Consider the following 14,173-nt stretch of genomic DNA (forward strand, 5'->3'; position numbering starts at 1 on the left):
ATAAATAAATAAAGAAATAAATAAATATGGAAATAATAAAATGAAAGTTACCTTCACAACAACATCTAGATTGCTATTTGACCGAGCAGCTGGGTATCATAACCTACTTATGTTGACACATAAAATTAACCATTACATTATGTAAAATACAAAATCATAGAAATGTAGGTATCTTAGATCTCATAGTCCAATTTCCTTTTTTTGCAAATAAGAAATCAGATCAGAGAAGATAAGCAGCCAGTTTATACACGTGCATTCCCAGGAGAATGAGCACACCCAACTTTCCAGAATCTTTCAGAAACTGCTTGCTACCTTTTAGTAAAATTAAGTGGAAAATTAAATTCTTCTAAAACACTACCTATTTCTATTTTAAAGATTTGATTAGTAAAACTCAGCAAGCAGTCAGTTTATTTTATTATGTGTATTCAGACTAATGCCCCCAAGACCCTGGATGTTGGGATGACCTTTAGAGTAGAGGAGGAGTCTAGAAATAGCTAACACAGCTCTCCCAGAAAGCATACTTCTCTCTCAAGTCTACTCCTGTTCCTTCTCCACCTCACCCCTCACCTCTCTAGTCTCATCTCTCACTTCTCAGGCTTCCTAGTACTTGATGCCTCCTTTTGCCTCTGGTCTTACAAACAAGCTCTTCCCCTCTGAAGCTGAAACACTCTTCCCCCACCGCCACCGACCCCTTTCGCCTAGCTAAAAAGCCCATTCATGCTCCAAGTCTTGGCTTAGAAATTTTTTCCTCAGGACATGCTTTCCCACCTTCACTGGACTGGGTTAGATGTCCAGTACCAACCCCTAGATATTTATCTATATTCTCACTTGGGTCTTGTTCCATAGTATCCTCAAAATTACAATCTGTCCAGAATTAAAAGACAGTCGAAAATATTTATTGGAAGAAGGATGGAAGGCAGGATGAAAGGAAAAAAGGAAGAAAGGGGAAAAGAAGGAAATTCTGTAGGCTCTCTCTTGCACTGTACAACTTAGGTCTGGGCCTGTGAAAGCATTTGCTCAGATAATTGTTGGGTACAGAGTAACTCTGATTTTTTTCAGGTGCCGGGGAGTCTCTGCCTAGTGACCTAGCATCCTTGGGATTTACTTTGCCAGCTTTTAGATGTTGATAACACCAAGGAATTAGGGGTACAAGGGACCAGGAGACTGGACCAGGGTGGTAGCAGCCGGAATGGAAAAGGACCACGGGACATTTCATGGGTAAACTGGATTGCATTAGTTGAGATGTGAAGGAGAAGGGTGCAAGATAAGGAAGGTGGGAGAATCTGATTTCTGTCACAAGGCAATATCGTCAATCTCATATTGAATTTGAGATTCTTAAACATCTTTTAAAAAAGTTTAAAATATAAATGAAAACCTACAGTCCTTCACAAATCTTTCATCTTTATATTAATTACTGTTATCAAAGAAGCACTCACTTAAAAATAGCTGTATTAAAATCTTGGTTAGTATATGCATGAGGGAAAGCCGTCAAAATACATACTGTTAGTATTGATTACCTCTGCAAGACAGAATTAGAGGAGACTTTTGTTTCCTAAGTTATACATTTTGACATTGCTTAAATTTTTACAAGGAGCATATTACTTTATAATCAGACAAAAATATAATTTAAAGCACTTCTATGACATTGCAAAATAGCCCAAGAATGGAAGGAGGGTCATCATCTTCAACAGCTGGGGCAAATTTCACACCCTATAAATGAAAACCAGGTATCCACTGGGAGTTTGTGCATTAAGACAGGGAAAATGTTGTAATACAGTCTTGGCTCACAACAGTGCTCAGTAATGTTCAATAATTGAATTTATAATTAGACTAAATAATATTTAACAATTTGACTATAGAGTCGATGCAACTTGTCATTTTCCCCAGGGCATGACAGACTAGGTACTTATTACCAGGAGCATAAAAAGTGTCTGCCCTGAAGGCCATTGGCGTCTAAGGTACCTTAATATCACCTGCTTTTCCCTTATTACTACTCTCCAACAATCCAATTCTTTTCTTCTTCCTCTGCCTTCCTCATCTTCCCAGCCGTTTTTAAAAATTGTTTATGGGAACCACAAGAGGGCAGCAGCCTCAAGTACAAGGAAGTCTCTCAGGCATTAGTGATCATAAAAAGCCCTTATTAAAATGTTATCAAGACTTTAGAGATTTCAGCAACTTGCTCTGAATATACGTGGGGACACATTTAATATTTTGTTAGAAATTATAAACAAAAAGTGGAAAAGGAATTCATACTGATAAGCGAAACTAATATATTCCTCTCTCTTACAGATGCTGTCCGAAAAGAGGTGAGATAGAAAAGAGAACAGTCTAGAACCTGGCTTACTCCTAATGTAAATTCTTTCACCAGGATGGAAGAAGGATCTTACCACAATGCAACTACTGTCAACGGTACCCCAGTAAATCACCAGCCTTTGGAACGCCACAGGTTGTGGGAAGTCGTCACAATCGCAGCTGTGACTGCTGTGGTAAGCCTGATCACTATTGTGGGCAACGTCTTAGTCATGATCTCCTTCAAAGTCAATAGTCAGCTGAAGACAGTTAACAACTATTATCTGCTCAGCTTGGCCTGTGCAGATCTCATCATTGGGATCTTCTCCATGAACCTCTACACTACTTACATCCTCATGGGACGCTGGGCTCTCGGGAGTCTGGCTTGTGACCTTTGGCTGGCACTGGACTACGTGGCCAGCAATGCTTCCGTCATGAACCTTCTGGTGATCAGTTTTGACCGTTACTTTTCTATCACAAGACCCCTGACGTATCGGGCCAAGCGTACCCCAAAGAGGGCTGGCATCATGATTGGCTTGGCCTGGCTGATCTCCTTCATCCTCTGGGCCCCAGCGATCCTCTGCTGGCAGTACTTGGTTGGAGAGCGAACGGTACCACCAGATGCATGCCAGATCCAGTTCCTCTCTGAGCCCACCATCACTTTTGGCACTGCCATTGCTGCCTTCTACATTCCCGTTTCTGTCATGACGATTCTCTACTGCCGAATCTATCGGGAAACAGAGAAGCGGACCAAGGACCTTGCTGACCTCCAGGGCTCTGACTCCATGGCTGAAACTGCAAAGAGAAAGCCAGCTCACAAGGCTCTGCTCAGGTCCTGCTTTAGCTGCCCTTGGTCCACACTGGCCCACAGGGAAAGGAATCAAGCTTCCTGGTCATCCTCCCGCAGGAGCACCTCCACCACTGGGAAGCCATCCCAAGCCACCGGCCCAAGCACCGAATGGGACAAAGCTGAGCAGCTCACTACCTGTAGCAGCTACCCCTCCTCAGAGGATGAGGACAAACCCACCACTGACCCTGTCTTCCAAGTGGTCTATAAGAGTCAGGCCAAGGAAAGCCCAAGCGAAGAATTTAGTGCTGAAGAGACCAAGGAAACTTTTGTGAAAAGTCAAACTGAAAAAAATGACTATGACTCCCCAAAATACTTCTTGTCTCCAGCTGCTGCTCACAGACCCAGGAGTCAGAAATGTGTGGCCTATAAGTTCCGATTGGTGGTCAAAGCTGATGGGACCCAGGAGACCAACAATGGTTGTCGCAAAGTGAAAATCATGCCCTGCTCTTCTCCAGCTTCCAAGGATCCTTCAACAAAAGGCCTTGATCCAAACCTTAGCCATCAAATGACCAAACGAAAGAGAATGGTCCTTGTCAAAGAGAGAAAAGCAGCCCAGACCTTGAGTGCCATTCTCCTGGCCTTCATCATCACATGGACCCCTTATAACATCATGGTCCTGGTTTCCACCTTCTGTGACAAGTGTGTTCCAGTCTCCCTGTGGCACTTAGGCTACTGGTTGTGCTATGTCAATAGCACTATCAACCCCATTTGCTATGCCCTCTGCAACAGAACCTTCAGGAAGACCTTTAAAATGTTGCTTCTCTGCCAATGGAAAAAGAAAAAAGTGGAAGAGAAGTTATACTGGCAGGGGAACAGCAAGCTCCCCTGAAAAGTTAATAACTTCCCTCAAAAGAATGACCATGTCAACTTCCACTGAGAATGGGCAAGCTGACTCTGGTTTATTTTCAAAAAAACAAACAAACAAAAAAAACAAAACAAAACAAATTAAAAAAAAAAAAAACCCAAATCTCTCATTTTGACTCCCTAAGGATTTTGTAAAGGCTCAAGGTCTGTGGCCAAAAAGGAGTCACTGCTGCCACAACTGATGCCATATTGAATGATTCTTATCTATGACTAAGGTCGCCTGAAGCAACTGGAGTTTGCTGTTGAAGAGACAGACTCACGGCTTTTCAAAGGAGGAGGCACACTGGGTCACAGTGAATAATGACTGAGGGAACTTTTGTCTAACCTGTGGGGAACAGCAAGGACCAGTTGGAAACCTTCCTCTGTAGAAACCTGTCACAGTGTTTCCTGCCATATGTATGTGTCTATGAAGTTGTCTCATACCAGTGAGAATTGGAAGAATGTAAGTCAGTGTCACCTGTTAACAAGAGTGATATTCAACCGGCTTCTAAGACTCTCTTTATAAACTGATCAGTATTTATTTACAAAGTATTTATTACACAGCTATTATGTGTTCTGCCCTGTGGTATGTTTTCCTGTACCTATATCTGAATGAAGCTCTTGCTTTTCTCTTTCATGACCAATGCCAATGCCTGATACCCAATGAAACCATGCTGGTCCCCACAAAACCATCTTTCCTCTCAGCATCCTGGGCCTGGAAAGACCCTGAAATCTGATCACACCCACTCCTAGAAAGGGGCCTCTATTCTGCCAAAAAAGATGATCAACTCTCCGCAGGCAGTATTTTAGTTTTTACCAGGGGGATTTTTTCTTTTTATCAAAACAAATATTGTGTGTTCTATTTGTGTCCATTTGAGCCCGTTTATTCATGCTCTGCTCTTAGGAAAACTAGCTGTAAAACAGCCCTTCACTGGGTAAAGATCATCCCCAGGCTGTTTCATCATAGTTCTCTGAAATTGTTTTCAGAGGTCTTATTTTCTAAACCCTTCACAAGGCAAACCTGAGGCAAAATGTGGAAAACAAATTTGGTTTCACTCCACGCTTCTAAACTTCTTCCAGGGCCTTTCAGCAGGCCTCCAATTTCCCTCATCCAGACTCCAATTCACACCCAGGCACAAGCATGTCACTGTGCAGTCTTCAGCCAAAAATGGAGTGACATCAGGAGAAAAGTTTTATTACTTTTTTTATAGGTCCTTCAATCATGGCTCAGAAATTATTTACTAAAAAAAAAAAAGGATTTACTTTTTCATTCCTCTCCAAATTCATGGTCAAAGATTAGAAGTCTAAAATGTACAGTTGAGGTCCAGTGAAGCTGGTCATAAAAACAAAAGCCTCATCTTTAAAAACAAAATGTAGGTCACAATAATGTGTAAAAATAAAAGTCATCTACATAATTTACAATAGAATATCAGGGTTATTAAAAACCAAATTTAATTGAAATCTCTGTGTATGTAAATAAACTGAATCTAAGATGTTTCTTTGATAATTCTGAAAATTAAAGCAATGTGTAAGAAATTGAAACTATAAAAACAGTGCACATAATTAAAGACCTACAAAGAAAGCAGTGTAGTACAGAAAGATTTTAAAGATGAAGCACTCCTGTCATATAGAAGCTCTTTATTTAACCTGTTGATTACATTTGCGGTATGTTTAAAAATCTCCAGACTTCATTTCACTTAATAGACACCAGTTCTTTTTCAGCCTCATTTGCTCAGGGGATGTAAAACAAACAAACAAACAAACAAACTAGTTTAGTTGTCCTGGGAATTAGGTATGTACTTGGGTGTAGGAGAGCTTCAGCCTACCACTGAAGAGCAAATCAGCCTCTTTGGGAAGTCCCAAGAAGGCTTCAGAGCAGTGCAAACCCAGGCCACCTCTCCAGCCCTGCAGGGACTGGATATTGAGGTGAAACATCTTGGAAGCGATGTAGCTGCTGAGCCTTTGTGTAGGGCAGGTTGACACCTGCCAAGAATTTGGTAGAGAATATTAATTAATTGGCTCCGTTCTCCAGGACAGAGACTCCCAGGCATAAGTGATGTCAACAGGGTGGGACTTGATGAGCAAACCTGCTCCACCAGCTCTAGGTAAACAGTTGGTTCTTTTAGTTTAAGGCTTTGATTCATGAAAAAAATGGAAATCTCTCCCAGAGAATAGCCTTTTGAACCCACATTGGGCATTCGTTGTTTACAGAGAGAGAGAAAAACTAGCTAATTCAAACAAAAGAACACAATTTGGTGAGGGGTGGGGGATGGAGTTACACTTTTCATATTCCACAATTGCCTGGGGCTTAGCCTTTTTGTTCATCATTTGTGAAATTAGTTGAGAGGCGTATGCTTCCTTATCATAGGCTTTGGGAGGCCACCAATTTTGCATACTACTTATGCCCTTTGTCACTGACCGAAAAGAAAAAGAAAAAAGAAAAGAAAAAATGCCTAAACTATTAGGGGAAACTGGCATGAGGCCTCTGGTAGGGTCCTCAGAGTGAACAAATCCAATCGTAAACTACAGGGACCTGGCGGGTGGGTGGGGCATGGGCTGATTTCAGATCTTAGACCTTCTATGCCCCTAGTCTCTCAAGCTCTGTCTACGGTAAACTACGTACAGCTTTGACTGGCTACCTAATGGATGCTCCATTGTAGCTAACATTGTGTTTCTCCTAGGCTGTGAATTTGATGGCTCATCGAAGAATCTGTTTTCAGTACAACTTTTGGTTATTTTGTCAGTATTCCCAGCCCTCTCTGCTTTGCTCATTTGGCGAATGTCCTTTGAGGGCAATGCTAATGTTCAGCTTTGTAAATGCGAAATCTGTATCTAACCTCTGAATTGGAATCTACAGCTGTCTACTATAAATACAGGAATTACGGCAAAGGATGTGGGAACTGGACTGCTTTTCTGTGTCGTACGAGCATTATTCTGGATAGTAAAGAAATTTAACCACACCATAGTCCAATGTAAAACATAAGAAAATGGTTTCAACTTAGCTTGATAGGTCCATCTATATTAGAAATCTCACACTTATTTGCATTGGCCTGGCCTTTTAAGAAGAGAGGAGTTGATATACCATATAGATACACATCCTTCTTGCTACCTTTACAATTTCCCCCTTTCCTCTCAAGGTACTAATGACCAAATTAAGATGAAATTATGCTAAAAAGATTCTCGTGATTAAATGCCTCCCTTTCTCTCTAGGACAAGGGAGCTAGGCAGACTTCAAACTACGGCCTTTTAGCTAGTACAGACCCCATAACAAAAAAGAACACCATTTCCTCTTCAACGGCTGAAAGGGCTGGTACCCCAGTCATTTCATACCCACTATAAGTGATAATAATTTCCATCTCCCCCATGCCATTTTACCAGTAAAGTTTGAGATGATGTAAACCCTTGCCCAATAATGACCCTAGATTGCTAGTGGGAGGAGAAAGAGAAATAAATTCTTTAAGTATCAGGGAAGGAGCAAAAAGAAAATAAAAAAAACTTTTTCAAAGTAATTTTAAACTTAGAGATAAGCTGCAAGAATAGTACAAAGAACTCGCTTATCCTTACCCACATTCCCCAACTGTTAACATTTTGCCACATTTGTATTCTGTGTGTGTGTGTGTGTGTGTGTGTGTGTGTGCCCACACATATTTTTTCTCAGCCATTTAGAATAAGTTGTAGACATCGTGTTCATTGACCTCCAAATACGTCAGTAGGTATTAGGAACAAGATTATCTTACATAATTCCAATACAAATATAAAAATCAGGAAATTTAATATTGCTATGATATTACATAATAACTACATAACTATGTAATACAGTCCATATTCAAATTTTACCTGTCGTCCAAACGTTGTTCATTATAAGAATTTCTTTTCCAGTTCAGGATCTAATCCAGGATCACAGATTGCATTTAATTATGTCACTATTTTAGACTCCTTTTAATCTGGAAGAGGTCTTCAGCTTTCCTTTGTATTTCATGACATAGTCCTTTCCTAAGACGACATTCAATTCAATATTTAAAAATAATTTACATCATTTTGGGTTTGTTTAATGTTTCCTCATTAGACTCAATTTGTTTGTTTTGATGTGGGTGGGAGTATCACACATGTGATATTGTATCCTCGATGAATCACATCAGGAGGCCGTGATGTTTCATCCCGTTGTTGGTAAAGTTAACATTGATCGCTTGGTATAAGTGAACCCTCCCCTCAGGTTTCTCCACTATAAATTTACTACTTTTCCAGTGCAATTAATAATTTTGGGAAAGAGATTTTAAGCCTATGTAAATTTCCTGTGGGTCATCAGTTTTTCACCCAATAATTAGTGCATCTATTTATTATTCTCATCCAAGTAAGTTATACTATAATGATTGCCAATTGGTTGGCACTCTACTGTGAAGAATGCTTTTCCTTCTTTCTGATTTATTTATTTATGTACTTATTATCACACAGACTCATTAACTTTTATTTTAGTAATTGGTTAAAATCCATTACTGTCAATTGCTATAAATGTAAGCAGTGAGAGCCCCTTCAAGATGACTCCTGTGACCCCTAGGCATATCTTGAACATTTTTTGAGCACTCCTTTACTTCCTGGTACAATAAGATGCTCCAGGCTCATCTCTACTCTCCGTACCCCAGTCCAAGAATCAGCAATTTCTTCAAGGAGCCCTAGTTTCATTAAATAGAGAATGGTACCTGACTCAGATCTGGATTCAGGATGTATTCATTGCTTTTAGTGGCTGAAACTAAGAAATATGTACATTTATATACTTATTAAAAACAATGAGTTCATATTGACATCTGCAATTCCAATCCTATACCAGAGGATTCTTCTTTTTCCATATTTGTATTGCCCTTCTCCAACAGTGAGAATCACCATTTGCTCAATTTGTTCAATCCTTAGAGTTTCAGAATTACAACATCCACATCACTGTGAAAAAACAACCTTTTAGTAAAGTTCCAATATTGGTTTCAGTTCTTTTCATCTTAAGAGTGAAGGGATATAGTCAAATTATTATGTTCAATAATTGCTTCCATTAATAAGGACACAGGTTGAACAAGCTAAACAACTCTGGAGACGTTAAGCAATAAGCAAAAGACTGACAGTTAAATATTCATATTAAGATCAAAGAGGGCATATCAAGCAGGGTAAATTATGAATATTTAACTGACAGTTAAATATTCATATTAAGATCAAAGAGGGCATATCAAGCAGGGCACGGCCCCCATCTCCCTTGATGAATAATGTATGTGTGCCCCTCCTAATGGACTGCACTGGCCCCCATCTCCCTTGATGAATAATGTATGTGTGCATGTGTGTGTGTGTCTGTGTGTGCGCGCGTGTGCGTGGTGGGCTACCACCTTAAGTTTACCTGCAATAATGAAAAAAGAAAAAAAGCCAAGACCCAGCTCTGTTCACTGGCCTTACCCATCATCCAGATTTATCTACATTAGTGTGCCTTATGGCAATCTATTTGTCAAAAAAGTCCTAATCTCATTTTAGATGGCCCTTGAATAAGCCTCATACCACCAAATGCCCCCATGAATGCTCCTTATGCTCCTGCTAAGAGCAGTTCTCCAAATAGTTTTATTTCCCAGTTCCTGGCAATGATTTTCAAGAGACGGTGATCTTGCATAAACACATCCCTAGTGGTGTCCTAGTGAAGGACACTCTTGTCTTCAATAAACAGCAACTCTTACTCGACCCACTTACACCCAATATCATTAGCTGTGGAGTTGGTGCTTTTTAGCAGTCCCACTTATATCCAAAGATAAGCTTATAGACCAGCTACCTTCAAAATCCATGACACTACTGACCATGATGTACTGACTATAGCCCAGTTTCCCTACTGTACCTTACAGTAGATTTCAGTAGAAAACATCACAGGCTGGAAGACAGCAAAGAGGAAAAGGTAATACAGATTTAAACTAAGATTTGGAAGACTCCTCTTCTCCCCTAAAAAACTAGATTGCCATGGTTGGAAATCTTTTGACAGGTCCTTTGTACCCAGAACTAGTGTCTATCCAGGAGAACATGAAACAAAAACTATACTAGGTTTTGTTTTATAGTCACTATATTTTATAATATAATGATCAATAAAATAACACATATTTGCTTGGAAAACTTAGAAAGTAAATAAGCAAATAAAAAATAACCAGTAATTCTACCACACAGAGATAATCTCTGCTAAATATCTCAGCATCTATCCTTATAATCTTTCTTTCTATGTACAGACATACACTTTTTAAAACACACAGAGCTGCTAAGTACTGTTCGGCAATCCTTATGTCCACATCTTGCAGACTAGCCACTCAAGTTCTTCAAAAGCAGAAAATCATAAGGCTACAATTAACATGGGGAGCTCCTATCCATAATATAACACAGATTAGAAAATATAGATTTCACAAACTGGTATGTGAAAACCATTGCCAGAAAGCCTAGAATTGAGTAGAAATCTCAAGGTCCCAGAAACTGTGAGATAATGTTAATTGGAAGAAAAACAAGACTTGCTCCCTGCCCACTTCTGGTCCAACTTCAAATCTTTAAACCATGAGGCCCAGGAGGGGTCTGTGGCATAAAGATGGCTTATCTTTCCTTTGTTTGAAGGTTGAGGACAGGATTGGTAGGAAGGAGGTTTCGTTTTCACATACCAGTGTCCTTTATCATCTCTGTTAAAAGCACCCAGTATAGTTTAGTCTACAGGGATTATCATCTTTTGCAATTCTGAATTTGAGAAGAACTAATCAATACTTAGAGAGATTTTTAAGGCTTATTATTTTTTTTTTTAAGTAAAATTTCCATATTAATTTTTTCCAGAGAATAGTTCTTCAGAGTTAGCTCCTTACACTGGCTTTGGTGGAGGCCACAGGACAGCACCTGCAGGTCTAAATCGGGGTGGGGGTGTTCAGTCCTTCGGGGCCTCAGGAGAGCGATTCCTGACTTCCTTGCTGTGAATGGCACAACTCGCACAGTAATGTAGTTTCACATACAGCATGGAAAGTACCTACGTGTCAAAGACACTTGCTTCGGAATGTCCCTCATGGCTGCGACCTCTACTATGTTTCCGATGACGAACGTCTTAATGGCCTTGTCCTTGGGCACGCATCAGGCACAGTTGGTGCAGTGAATAGGCTGCACATGGCCCCAGCCTTTTTTGGCACAACCATTGTTCCTTCTTTTTTTGGTCATCTTGGAAGTGAAAAGCCAAAAGAGCTAAAGACCATTTTTTAAAATAACTATATTTCTTTCCTAGGACTGCCATAACACAGTACCACAAACTGGGTGGTTTAGAAAAACAAATTTATTATCCCACAGTTCTGGAGGCCAGAAGTATAATATACAAGTGCCAGAGGGCTGGCTCCCTCTGAAGGCACTAGGGAAGGATCTGTGCCAGGCCTCTCCCCTGCTTCCGGGAGCCTCAGGCATTCCTTGGTTTGCAGATAGCCATCTTCTCCCTCTGTCTCTTCACCTCTGTGCATATCCGATTCTGTATCCAAATTTCCATTTTTTATAAGTTATATTGGATTAGGTTACACTAATGTCTTCATTTTAACTTGATTCCCTCTATTAAAACCCCGTTTCCAAAAAAGGCCACATTCTGAGGTACTAGAGGTTAGGACTCCAACATATCATTTTTAAGGACACAATTCAGCCTACAACAATAACCGAGCAAGAAAAGCACTTTCCTATTTTACAGATGAATGAACTATTGACCAATGCTGGGTAGTATCAAATGGGAAGGGTTTCAGAGCCAGTGTCCTCAACTCCATCACAGAGACCTGGCAGAACAAAGCAGTCTTGATTGGCATAGGACAGTTATCTAGTATTTTCCAATTACATATTTGCCTCTTCTCTTCTGGCCTTAGAAAATACAGGAAACTAAAGGAATGGAACCAGACTTTTAAAACTCCTTCTATGATTGTAAGGAGCACCTCTGGAGGCTTTAGTCCCACACATCTGGGGCCTAGCTTGAAAGGATGCTCTCTGGGAATACAACTCGGAAATTCATTAAGGGAAAGTTGCCTTCCTAAATTTCCAGCATCATCTCTCAGGGGCTCCGAAGGTTTAAATCTTAGAAGAGATGAAAATAAAAACCTTAGGCTATTCATTATCTATAACCAGGATGGCTGGACCATTAACTTGGTCCTGACCAATTTCTTAAAAGTGTTAGTGAGAGCATGTAGGTTTTTAGCTCCACAGTGAAACACTTCTATTCAAAATCAGTAACTTTTTTTTCATTTTTATCCACTATCATTTTTTTCCTTTCCTCTACTTGTCACTGGAGCCACCAAATGTCCCAAACCTTTGCACCCTCTTTCCTTCACCATCTTCTTAGATCCCAGAACCACCGTCCAGGCAACCTGATTCCTCCTTTGTTTGGTTATTCATTTGTTCAGCTAGGAATTACCTATGTAGGAACCTTAGAGATGCAAAAGGGAATAAGACACTGTCCCTGCTCTCCAAGGACAGAGACTAATAGAAGGAGGGACAGAAGTACAATACAATCTACAGCCATGCTAACCTGAACAAGCCAATTCTCGTCTGATCTCGGAAGCTAAGCAGGGTTGGGCCTGGTTAGTACTTGAATGGGAGACCACCTAGGAAGAACAGGTGCTGTAGGCATAAAAAATAAAAAAAAATAAGGGACTGTAAACTGACAAGGTCCTTTCAATATGTGAGGTCAACCAAGGGTTGCCTTGCTTAAAAAAAAAAAAAAAAACAAGTATAATACAGAGAATCACTTCAGTGAAGGCTGAAGGCTCTTCTTCTTCTTCTCCCCAAGCACAGACCTCCTTTCTTCTGCTCTTTGGCACTGAAGGGGAAGCTAGCACCAGAGTCTAAACAGTAAAAGGCAGTGTCCTTACATGATCGAAGAGAAAGGGTGAGTGAAGAGTGACAAAATGAATGTGGCTTACATCCAACATTCCCTTTAGAAGCTCCAGGAGCACAGTCCTCTGGTCTTTTTTTCTAATTGGTTCCAAGTTCCTGGGACACATGCCAAGATGCTATGCCTTTCAGAAAGGAGTCTTGGCCTGTCTGGATATAGCCTAACCTTCCTATTCCATAATCCAAACACTTCTCAAGAATATAGGGGTCAGGTAGAAATGTAGAAATTAGAGGAGTTATCAGAAGAGTCCTGCAGGGACACTTTCAAAATCAAATACATATAATCCCACACATACAGCATAAAGCAGTGGACACAGAAGAGACTCAGGTTCAAGACAAGAGCAGCCAGTTCAAAGTGGGAAGGCTAAGAGCCTTCCAGGAATTAAGAGCCCACTGAGAGGTCTTGAAGAAGAGCAGGAACCTCCTTCCCACCAATCCCCACGAACTTCAAAGAGCACAAAAGGAAAGATGAGCCATCTTTATGCCACAGACCCCTACCGGGCCACATATTTAAAGATTTGAGGTTGGACTAGAGGTAGGCAAGGAGCAAGTCTTGTTTTTCTTCCAATTAACATATTATCTCAAAGTTTCTGAGACCCTGAGATTTCTCCTCAAGATTCTAGGCTTTCTGGCAGTGATTTTCACATACAAGTTTGCTCAGAGACTGATTAGCCATAGTCACTGCCAGGTGACAATAGCAAAGTGTGTTCCTGGGAAGATAAGGGAATTTAAGCCTGCAATGCATCTGGATGGCCTCCACCTACCTCTCCACGTACTCTTCCCTCTTCTAGAAGTGCTCCAACTATACGTTAAGTTCCTGCAAGAGCTGACCTCCTTCCCACTTTAGCTCAGACTGGGAAGCGCCTCACTCTTATCCCTTTCTTTCAGCCTCAGCTAGCCTTTCATCTTACCTCACAGTTCACTTTCTCAGAAAAGTGGTCCTACATTTGCCCTCTACCCTTTCATCCAGGTTTCCATGTAATGAGCTTTTATAGCACCTTGAATTTGTCTTTGGGGGATATATAAAGGTTTTCATTACACATCTGTATGTGTTTGGTTGATTGTGTATTTCTCATACTAAATTCTAAGCTCTGAAGTTCATGCTATTTTGCTCTTCATTCTGTCCTCTCACCTAATAACCCTTGGCACACATAATAGTATAGGTGCTTCACAACACATTCTTTACTAAATAAGTAGATGTATACCTGAAGCAGGAGATGAGGTACAAGGCAAGGCTCCTGGGTTTCGTGGGGTTTTCTTTTCTCATTTTTCTCTTTCTTTCTCTGCACCGCCCCTTCCCGC

At 40.5% G+C, this 14,173-nt stretch overlaps 1 protein-coding gene and 2 pseudogenes across 1 annotated transcript in view; 2 read left to right on the top strand and 1 right to left on the bottom strand.

Annotated features, from left to right (window-relative positions):
* Window positions 1–4,059, top strand: part of CHRM5 (cholinergic receptor muscarinic 5) — a 71,249-nt gene extending 67,190 nt beyond the window's left edge. The window contains exon 2 of the mRNA XM_006920525.2: window positions 2,290–4,059. Coding sequence (XP_006920587.1) covers window positions 2,370–3,968 — 1,599 coding nt within the window. The 5' untranslated portion in view covers window positions 2,290–2,369 and the 3' untranslated portion in view covers window positions 3,969–4,059. The remainder of the gene's footprint in view (window positions 1–2,289) is intronic.
* Window positions 4,060–10,826: 6,767 nt separating this feature from the next.
* On the bottom strand, window positions 10,827–12,100 carry LOC102882500 (annotated as a pseudogene).
* A 388-nt stretch (window positions 12,101–12,488) lies between these two features.
* LOC112469819 lies at window positions 12,489–12,607 on the top strand (annotated as a pseudogene).
* Window positions 12,608–14,173: the final 1,566 nt, after the last annotated feature.

The sequence above is a fragment of the Pteropus alecto genome, unplaced genomic scaffold, assembly GCF_000325575.1.
Source record: "Pteropus alecto unplaced genomic scaffold, ASM32557v1 scaffold86, whole genome shotgun sequence".
Lineage (NCBI taxonomy): Eukaryota > Metazoa > Chordata > Mammalia > Chiroptera > Pteropodidae > Pteropus > Pteropus alecto.